The following is an 11,341-nucleotide window of genomic DNA, read 5'->3' as shown; positions in this document are numbered from 1 at the left end:
AGATGTAGCTTATAAAAACTGGATGACCTAGAAGGAATTTTTAGTAGAAAATAAGCCATCATGAATCACTACTTGGAGAATGTTTTCAGAGTTCCCTGCCTGTAGGTGACCCCATCCCTTTTTCTTCTTTCAAAGCACAGTTCTACTCAAGTATGCCAATGACATTCATATTTACTTCAGAGTAATACAAATGGCACAAGTGCTCCATCAGACCTTCATTTCCTCAAGCCAGAGTGAAAATGAGAGCAATTTAACACTGTCCAGATTTAGAGTGGTGGGATGTTGTGTATTGTATAGTATCACCGTACGTTGACACAGTCTATGGTGCAGGTGTTCTTTGAACTATGTGGCATTTCTGTTTGTTTACTACATAAGGGTGCTAAAATCTACCTTCTAAATCTAGCAGCTGCTGATGTGGTCTTCCTTGTGCACCTCCCTTTCTGGGCTCAGACCATCAGAAATAAATACAGCTAGTCATTTGGTACTTCCTTTGTCATAGCACCAAACACATCTATCAAGATGAACGCATACACCACCATCTTCATTAGTGGCAATCAGCATGGATTGCTATTTAGTTTTCATTCAGACCCTGAAAAGCAGAGGGAAACTAAAAGTAATGCTCAGGCTAAAGCAATCTGTCTGCTGGCCTGGGTCTCTAGAAGTCTGAGCAATATAACATTTATGTTTTGGTCTGAAATATCTACAAGACTTGAATATCTTCTCCTGCACCCTAGTCTTCCCCAGCAAACTATGGGAAACAACTGCTCACCTGACATTAAACATCATGGGGTTTGCTTTGCCATCTATAACAATCATCTTTAACTGCCCATCGTTCATCCTCTATGAGAAAACACAAGAGGTCAAGGGACCACAAGGACACAACAGCCACCATGCTGATCTTCACGGTTGTGCTTACATTTCTTTTCTGCTGGACTATCACATTTTTGTTTTCTTACTGAGGAATGGAAACTGACAAGGGCTGTTCCTGAGATAAGTTGTTCAATTTTGGCTCCTAAATTTCTCCTGCTTCCCCCAAATGTTGCCTTAAACCTGGGATTTACGTATTTGTTGGGAAGTGCTGCAGGGAGAAGGTTTTTAAAGTTTATATACCATTTATTCCCAGCTCATTTCCTTGAAAAGGCCTAGCACCTCAAGAGAAATCTTCATATTTTACATCCAGCTTGAAACAAGTTATCTTAACACAAGAATTCTGCTTCATTTTGATGTCACATTTCTCAGATATTAAAGAGATTAACATGAATTACTCAGGATTAGCTCAGCCTGTAAATATTTAATGCATATTTAACTAGAATAAATCCTGTTGGTTAATTATTTCTCCATGGTTTTTCAACTGCTATGCTATGTGTCCAAATGAACAAATACCAATTTTTTACCCACTATAGATGATTAACATAGTGTCATCCAAGAGAAACTCTTATGCAACAGCTATTGGAAGGATGCTTTAAAATCCGCTCTGGTCACAAAACCCAGCACAGCCTCTGCAACTGAGTAGTTAGCTCACAGGAAGACAAAAATTACAGAATTTAGCTATCAAACACAGGTAGATAGCAAAGAGGAAAGTTTCAAGAGTTGATGAGGAGCCCACCAAGTTGTCATGCATGAAAGTTAAGATGCCATCTGCACTGTACCACAGCAAAAAAGGTAGTTAGTCCTTATGTCACATTCTGCTTGGATAGCTTCTTAGAGAGACCATGGAAAAACACCGTTGATCTAAGCTGGTTCATTTATCAGTCATGGGAAAGGAAAATCCCTCAAACTGGAAATCAGAACAATGGTCTACCTATGAAAAATTACCAAAGGGTTAAAAATAATACTGCATCATGTCTATTGACCACCTGGTAAAGTTCAGTATTAACCACTATATACACCTGAACTGCAGTGTGTGAAACTGTACAATGCTTACAAACAGGTAGATGTAAATATGGAGTCGATCCACAGATGGTATATATCTGTGTACCTCCAAGGAATTATGACAGTTTATACCAGCTAAGGATGTGGCTCTGTTATTTTTAATCTTTGCTATTTTTACTAATGGTCTTAGTGATGACATGTTTGACAGTTGTTTCTAATATCTTTGATACATAAATATTGTACACTACATGAAAGTATTCCATAAGGTGAGTGCACCTGACTTGTTTAAAACACCACACACACAAATGGCCTTTTTGGGGGCCAATCTTACACAGATGTAGGCTGAGATTTTCAAAGTGAACTCAATGGCACTGGGAACCTAATTCACTTAGACTCTCTTGGAAATCCTAGCCTTAAATATTTGATTATGTAACTTGACTCCAGTAGCTGAATAACTCTACTCCAGCAAGTAGTCACACTTGCTTCATTGGGGCTATTCAGGTGAGTAGTTTTCTACATTATTTGTAATATTGCAAAGATGAACTGTGCCGTTAAAGAGAATCTCTGACCAGATCCTCAGCTGATGTAAATCAAGGGAGCTCACTCTGGTCCATGGAGCTATGTTTCTATGCACCAGGCTGAAGCTCATACTCTAGTACTTTGCTAATATGACCCAGGACTCCATTCAAAGGCTTAGCAGCTAGAGAAGGATTCTTTTGATTTTTCTCCAAAGTCTAGATGAAGTAATCTGTACCTGTTGCCTGTGTTTCCATAATAGTTTACTATATTCTTAATATCTGGTAAAGACACCCAGAGCTCTGGATATGCACTTTTATTGTTGTTGGTATAAATCAAAATTAAAATGTATTGTGTCTCATTTTTCCCCTGTGCTCCCTGTCTATTGCATTTGTTATGTCATCTTATACTTTGATTGTTGGTTCTGTGGGGGAAAAAGGCAGTTTTGTGTTTGTACTGCACCTAGTACAATAGGGTCCTAGTCTACAATTGGAATCCCTAGGTGTTACCACACTAAATAGTAATTATATCCCAAATCAGCACTGAGCAGCACGGAAATTTCTCTTCAGTCATGTACCCCTGTAGGACAGGCACAGGCTGACAAATATAAATGGTTTTATACGGTACTTAGTGGAGTCTCAGACAATAGATTTAATCCCCAATATCAATGAGGGAAAAGCAAAGCGTTTATTTATAAAGGCATAAAGCAGATGTAAAAGCCTCTGGCTTCTGGCTCCTATTTCTGCTTGCATTACAGATCATAGAAAATCATGGCTGGAAGGGACCTCAGGAGGTCATCTAATCCAAGCCCCTGCTCAAAGCAGGACCAATCCCCAACTAAATCATCCCAGCCAGGGCTTTGTCAAGTCTGACTTTAAAAACCTCTAAGGAAAGAGATTCCACCACCTCCCTAGGTAACCCATTCCAGTGCTTCACCACGCACCTAGTGAAAAAGTTTCCCCCCCCTCCAATATCTAACCTAAACCTCCCCTACTGCAACTTGAGACCATTACTCCTTGTTCTGTCATCTGCTACCACTGAGAACAGCCTAGATCCATCCTCTTTGGAACCTCCTTTCAGGTAGTTGATAGCAGCTATCAAATCCCCCCTCATTCGTCTCTTCTGCAGACTAAACAATCCCAGTTCCCTCAGCCTCTCCTCACAAGTCATATGATACAGCCCCCTAATCATTTTTGTTGCCCTCCGCTGGACTCTTTCCAATATTTCCACATCCTTCTTGTAGTGTGGGGCCCAAAACTGGACACAGTCCTCCAGAGGAGGCCTCACGAATGCCGAATAGAGGGGAATGATCACATCCCTCAATCTGCTGGCAATGCCCCTACTTATACAGCCCAAAATGCTGTTTGGCTTTTTGGCAACAAGGGCACATTGTTGACTCATATCCAGCTTTTCGTCCACTGTAACCCCTAGGTCCTTTTCTGCAGAACTGCTGCCTAGCCATTTGGTCCCTAGTCTGTAGCAGCGCATGGAATTCTTCCATCCTAAGTACATGACTCTGATGAGGTTCAGCAGGATAAGTGCAGATTTCTTTTGGCCCAATGTTCTAATTTGTCTAGGTCCCTCTGTATGCTATCCCTACCTTCCAGTGTATGTACCACTCCTTCCAGTTTAGTGTCATGTGCAAAGTTGCTGAGGGTACAGTCCACGCCATCCTCCAGATCATTAATGAAGATATTGAACAAAACTGGCACTCCATTTGATACTGGCTCCCAACTAGACATGGAGCCACTGATCACTACCCGTTGAGCCCGACGATCTAGCCAGCTTTCTATCCACCTTTAGTCCATTCATCCAGCCCATACTCCTTTAACTTGCTGGCAAGAATACTGTGGGAGATTGTATCAAAAGCTTTGCTAAAGTCAAGGAATAACACATCCACTGCTTTCCCCTCATCCACAGAGCCAGTTATCTCGTCATAGCAGGCAATTAGGTTAGTCAGGCATGACTTGCCCTGGTTTAGAGCCCTTAGTGAATCCATGCTGACTGTTCCTGATCACTTTCCTCTCCTCTAAGAGGTTCAGAATTGATTCCTCGAGGACCTGTTCCATGATTTTTCTAGAGACTGAGGTGAGGCTGAACTGGCCTTTAGTTCCCTGGATCCTCTTCCTTTTTTTTTTTTAAAGATAGGCACTACATTAGTCTTTTTCCAGTCATCTGGGACCTCCCCTGATCGCCATGAGTTTTCAGCGATAATGGCCAATGGCTCTGCAATCAATCACATCCGCCAACTCTTTTAGCACCCTCGGATGCAACGTATCTGGTCCCATGGACTTGTGCTCATCCAGCATTTCTAAGTAGTCCTGAAACACTTCTTTCTCCACAGAGGGCTGGTCACCTCCTCCCCAATCTGTGCTGCCCAGTGCAGTAATCTGGGAGCTGACCTTGTTCGTGAAGACAGAGGCAACAAAAACAAAAACAAACAAACGAGCATTGAGTACATTAGCTTTTTCCACATCCTCTGTCACTAGGCTGCCACCCTCATTCAGTAAGGGGCCCACACTTTCCTTGACTTTCTTTTTGTTGCTAATATACCTGAAGAAACCCTTCTTATTACTCTTAAAATCTCTTGCTAGCTGCAACTCCAAGTGTGATCTGGCCTTCCTGATTTTCCTGCATGCCTGAGGAATATTTTTATACTCCTCCCTGGTCATTTGTCCAATCTTCCACTTCTTGTAAGCTTCTTGTGTGTGTTTAAGAACAGCAAGGATTTCACTGTTAAGCCAAGCTGGTCTCCTGCCATATTTACTATTCTTTCTACACATTGGGATAGTTTGTTCCTGCAACCTCAATAAGGATTCTTTAAAATACAGCCAGCTCTCCTGGACTCCTTTCCCCCTCGTGTTATTCTCCCCGGGGATCCTGCCCATCATTTCCCTGGGGGAGTCAAAGTCTCCTTTTCTGAAGTCCAGGGTCCATATTCTGCTGCTCTTCTTTCTTCCTTGTGCCAGCAGGGCTGGCTTTAGGCCAGTTCCCAGGAATCAGGCCCCACGCTCGTACCTAAGAGGGCTCCATGCCTTAGGTGCCTTTTTAATTTTTTTTTTTTAAACTCAGCCAGCACCCGGGTGGGGGGGAGTGTCTGGGTCTTCGGCAGCATTTCAGCGGTGGAGGTGGGGGTCCTTCAGTGCCAAAGACCCAGAGCGGACACACACCCCCGCCCCAGAAGTGCTGCTGAAATCCCAGACTGCAACCAGGTATTCGAATTGGGCCCTGCAGTTCATAAAACTGGCCCTGTGTGTCAGGATCCTGAACTCGAACATCTCATGATCACTGCCTCCCAGGTTCCTATCCACTTTTGCTTCCCTTACTAATTCTTCCCTGTTTGTAAGCAGGTCAAGAAGAGCTCTGCCTCTAGTTGGTTCCTCCAGCACTTGCGCCAGGAAATTGTCCCCTACACTTTCCACTTGCACTGTATTAGCGTAGATTACAGAAACTTTGATGATTAGCCTTGAAGGACTCAATTAAATATTCTAATAAGGTTAAGTGCTGTGATAGGAAAGGCATAGAAAATAAATATGAAAGTGTGATAGGCTGCCTGTAATAGTGCCATCATGGGAAGGATTCTTTACTTGAAATGTGCGTGTGTGGGGAATAGCACAGGAGTAAAGAAAGAGGCGAGAGGAGAGGGTAAGGATTGTTGTGCTCTGTGCAAACCCTGTAGAAATCACAAGCCTTAAGACACAGATCTTTGAGAAGAACCAATGTTTAGAGGATATTACTGTAAATCTACAGCATCTATTCCATCAGTCACCATGTCATCCCATCATCTCCAGAGCTAAATTCTTATTCTGGAAGACGCTCATAAGTACTGCCAGCCATGAACATTCAAAGATGAGGAGTTATGTCCAAAAATAATTTAAAAATGGGATTTGGCACTGGCTGACCACAAATGAGAATAGTTTTTAAATCAGTGAGTTGAACACATTCCATAACTACCTTCTTTGCACATCTCTGTCTCATGAATATTTGAGAGGTCAAAAAATTTCCCTCATCCCAAAATGGGGATGAAAAGTCAAAATCTCATTAATATCCATAAGCCAAAAAAAAATGGGAGGAGGTCTAATTTGCCTTAAATTTCTAAACAAGAAGTCATGTTCAACCAGAAAACTGGAAGATTTCATTTTGAAAAACATCAAAACAAAAGGTTTCTGGAATTCTGAAACTTTTGACATCGTTTCAAGTTGAGAAATTCATTGAACTCGAGACTGCTCCAGAACAGATTTTATTTTGACAAATTGGCATTTTTTCCAACAAAAGAACAATTGGTCGTCATTGAGAGGCGTCCCCGCCAAAATGCCACTGCGGCATTTCGGCAGGTGCGGGCGCATTAAGATCCCCCGTGGGTGCCATGTCGCCCACAGGCACTGTGTTGGGGACCCCTGAAATAGAACCTTTATTCATTTTCTGTTGGGAAAGGGAAAATTCAATTAGCATAAGTTTTGAAAAGAGCTGTTGGAAAAGAACTCAAGATCTGATACTTGACTCAAAAAGCCTGGGATGTCTAAGATCAAGACAGGTGTAAAAATCAATGGAAAGAACTTCAGACTCTGTGGTTAGACCCCTGACCTTGAACATGGTGGTACAGCCTCAGAAAACCATACTGTTGCCAGCACTGTTTTATCCTTATCTTTGGTTCAATGCCAGCATGCAGAAGCCCATTCCAGGAAGGTCTGTTGCAAAATACACACGTATGTATACAAAATTTTCTGATTTTGAGAATATGACCTGCCAATGCCAACTTTGGTGTGGCCAGTGGGAACTAATACAATTTTGTCACAGAGGTCCCGGAAGTCATGGATTCAGTGACTTCCAAAGACCTCCATGACTACAGCCTGCAGCAGCTCGGAACTGCAGGGTGCCACTGCCTCCCATGGTGTCAGGGAGCTATGGAGTACCCCCCCACACTCATACACACACCTGAGGCAGGGAGCCAGGGGGAGCCCCGCAGCTCTGAGCCATGGGTGGATTGGCACCCTGGATTCCCCACAGCTGCCCAATGGCTTCCCATTTTGGCATGGATATATTTTTAGTAAAATTCAGGGACAGCTCATGGACTTCCGTGAATTTCTCTTTATTGTCAAGGACCTATCCCTGATTTTTACTAAAATATCAGTGACAAAATCTTAGTCCATTATAAATTAAAATCTCCACTATATTTTAAGCACCACTGAGTGTAAAAAGGGAGGAAATCTACTCAAATGGCCTAAATTATTTTGAAGGAAGAGGAGCTGAGCTTAAGGGGGATCATTCCTCTCCCTCTTGCCCCACATATTTGGGGCCGAATGGATGCAGAGGAACACACAGAGGCTAAATGGGGAAACATATGATTGGAGGAGAGCCACTTTGCATAGCACCATCAAGGAGATACCCATGCAAGTCAATATTCTCCTTGTCAGCATTAATTCCTTTGGGTTATTGCTCTGCATCATCTTCTTGGGCACACTGGGAGCAGGAAGATGGTCTGAGCCGCAGATGGAGACCATACTGCCAGCAAGAATATTACGATGGAGTGAGGTGAGAGATTGGCCATCTGTGTGAATCTCCGAGCACTCTGCAGAAGGCCTGAGCTCCATTACATTTATCTACAGATCTCAGGATATACACAGAGTTGGCGAGTTAAGCTTGGTGGGAAGGCAAACCCCACAGCTCCAGCTGCTGTGTGCCTCAGATGGTTGAACTTGTCTTAGGATTTTTCCATAGTAAGCCATGACCTGGTCCTAAATGAACACTAGCCAACAACTCACCAGGCAAGAGCAGAGCAGATCAGTTCAAAGCATGTGGTAGAGCAGAAGTTCAAAAGATTATTATTGAAAAAAGGGGGACCATCTTCTGTTTAGCAGTTACTGCCACAGCAGTCAGGCAGTGAAAGGTCTCTTATCTAGTCACACATCCTGGCAAGAACAGTCAAGGCTTTCTGCCGGTATGACAGATAAGGAAATTGCCTGGAGTAGAAAAATATTAACAGCAAAAGATTTAGTAGTGATACGAAATGATTTTGAGCTGTTCTATTTTGTTTCTTAAGAGAAACACTGTGGATATTGCTTTGCTCTCAACTGAAAATAGGGGAAGAACTGAAATAAAATTAATAAATTGCTAAGAAATGGGGTGGCAACATTAAGGCACATAAGTTCATAAGCATAAAGAAAGAAGAAAATTGTTTACAGTTTAAAAGTTTGATAATTTAAGTGTGTGTTACACAATATGGGCACACAGCCAGGGACAGTGAGAGAGCAGTTTTAAGCAGTTTGGCCAATGGCTAGGGTATTGGTAGGCAGATATGGACAGAGGCCAGGTAAAAGTCACTCCAAAACTGAAGGAAGGGGTCAGTCAGGCATGTTCAGTCCAAAACTAGAGGAGGGTCTCCATACCATACTAGTAAACATCCCCTAATACTAAATCTTGTTGTGTAACAGCTTTAACTGACAGCCAGATTTAGCAGTTGTGGTTGGTCTACAAGTATGAACCAGAAAGGGGGGAAAGATGGTTGGAGGATAGATGATCTGATAGGATTGGGAAACAAGCTAAACAGGCCAAAAACTGTATAAAAGACAGTCAGTCAAGTTAGGAGCAGGAGAAGGAGAAGTCAGAAAAAAGAAGCAGAAGCACTATTGGGACAGAGCAGAAGGATTCTTAAGGCTAGTCTACACTACTGTGCTATATCTATGCAGCTGAACCAATGTGGCTGCACCACTGTCGCGCGTCTAGTGAAGATGCACAATTACTCCACCTCAACAAGTGTCTCCTGCCAATATAGTGCAGTGTAGGCCCTGCTCTAAGTTGATGTAGCCAACATCGCGCAAGGGGGTGGCTTTTTCACACCCCTGTTGGTGGTCAACACAGAGCCAAAGAAAAGGCGAATACGGAGAGTAAACATGCTAGTTATATTATATAGGATAATAGGATAGAAATAGAGTTAATAAATGTGTGTGCCTGGATCAACAAAGATGAGTGTCTGTAGTGTGTATGTACAAAGTTAAGAGTTTATTAAGATGACTGTCAGTGTCCTGCACATGATGGATCACCATGTGTAGAACGTAACCACTTAAGCCATTCATCTGTGTGACATTACAGTATTGGGTACTTTAGTTGCATACCTGTGCTAAGGGATGTATGGTTTTTTTTTTTGGTTTTTGTTTTTAAATTGAGGTTTAGATTAATTGGGTTAGGAAAGACGGATACACTACATAAAGAGAACACTGTTTTGGAAAAGTGCTGCCCTAGGGGTCAATCCTTTGAGCAGAAGGCTGGATCTGTGTCCTCCCAAGGGTGAACAGATCTAATCTGTTCTGATGGAATTTCCTGAAGGACATAGGGAAGTCCTGGGTAAACTCTGGCAATTCTACTAGGGCCTGTCCCTTCCTTTCACCTTACAGGAACAGCTTACTGTGTCAACACCTTGGGAACCTGGGATCCCCAAGTCTCTTCTTGAGTTAACAGTAGGGGGGGGTGTGCACGTGCACGTAGACAGGGGCAAATGGCAGCAGAATCCCTACAGCCAGTCCTGAGGATGCTCTTTATGACCTGAAATCAAAAGGAGCTGATGAAGTAAAGCAAGATTAATAAGGGAAGGGGATACTCAGGGCTTCCATTAGACACAAAGGAAGCCCTAGGAGGAGGACGGAAACCTCTATCCTCTAATCAACGCATTTTACTATAAAGGTGTATGGTAGATTGGGAGTTTCCGTCAACCCAAAATTCAGGGCACTTCTTCACTAAACTGTCTCTGTGAATCAAGATTAACAGTGCAAGTGTCCTGTCATGCATCAGAGATCACATTTCACTTGCATTCATGACCTTGTTCACCAAGGCTTAATATCCTTTTCTTATGCATACACGTGATGCATCCAGCTCATCAACCTGAGGGCACAGAGTAGTGGTCTAACCATCAATTGTATAACGCAATAGCCAGAGTCCCTTGAGTCAAAAGCTCAATCCTAGCAGTACCAGTTCAGCTCTTGCAGCCTTCTGAGTTAAATTGAGGACTGTTATATTTGTACCAAGCAGAGATGGAAATAGACACAAGGGGAGCGGATTTAAACACAGCTGTCCCTGTGCTGCCTTAATTGCTCTGGCAGCCAAATAGAAACCAAAATCAAAGTGGGAATTTTCACTGAGGAGGGTGAATACAGATATTTAAAGGGACAGGACATCACAAGAACCATCCTGTTTAGAGGAGCCTCTTCTGGGTGAAAGGAGAAAGGATAGTCTAGTGATTAGGGCACTGGCTGGGACTTGGGAGTTTAAGTTCTCTGCTCATCCAGAGTTTCCTGTGTGACTTTAAACAAGCCATTAGTCTCTCCTTCCTCATCTGTGAAATGGGGATAACAGCCCTTTCCCACCTCACTGAGTTATGACACTAAATTCATTAAAGCCGTGAGATGCTCAGATACAACAGCAGTGGGGAGGAGGGAGGTCATGTAAGACCTCAGATCTAAAATGCAGAGCTGGTTGGAACATTTAAACAATTTTTTTTCCAAATTATGCTGTTTCAGAAGCCTTTGTTGAAATGGATTTTGGGTTCATGCAAAGAGTTGCAAAACAGATGCTCACGTGGTGGCTTGGGCACTAGCCTAGTACATGATGAAATGCAGGTTCAAGTCCCTGCTCTGTCTGAATCAGTGATTTGGGATATAAAAAAAACCACACACACACTCTGAACCAGATAGAGGATAGATTTCAATTTGGGTTTCCCAGTGCCCTGGCCACACATGCCCACTCTGGCATTTTGACACTTCTCCCCGAATTGAAAAACCTCATGTTTCAATTCAAAAACAGGCATTGACAATTTCATGTTGGTGAAAAAATTTGAAGGGTTTTGCTTGCATTCCAATTTGGAATGAAAACAAGTCTCAAGACTTCAGAAGTTGCCACCAAACAGAGCTGTTGTCCCCTGGTCAGCACTACTCCTTGGCTAAGATTTCCCTTCACTGTCATA

General features: G+C 42.8%; 1 protein-coding gene across 1 annotated transcript; it reads left to right on the top strand.

Annotated features, from left to right (window-relative positions):
- Positions 1–321: 321 nt before the first annotated feature.
- Positions 322–959, top strand: BDKRB1 (bradykinin receptor B1). The gene is given in 5 exon segments (XM_030559423.1): positions 322–542; positions 544–592; positions 595–686; positions 688–858; positions 860–959. Coding segments are annotated over 5 exon segments (633 nt in total).
- Positions 960–11,341: the final 10,382 nt, after the last annotated feature.

Source organism: Gopherus evgoodei, chromosome 4 (assembly GCF_007399415.2).
Source record: "Gopherus evgoodei ecotype Sinaloan lineage chromosome 4, rGopEvg1_v1.p, whole genome shotgun sequence".
NCBI classification, from domain to species: Eukaryota; Metazoa; Chordata; order Testudines; family Testudinidae; genus Gopherus; species Gopherus evgoodei.
The sequence above is the reverse complement of the archived record's forward strand: the minus strand, read 5'-3'. Positions and strand labels throughout refer to the sequence as shown.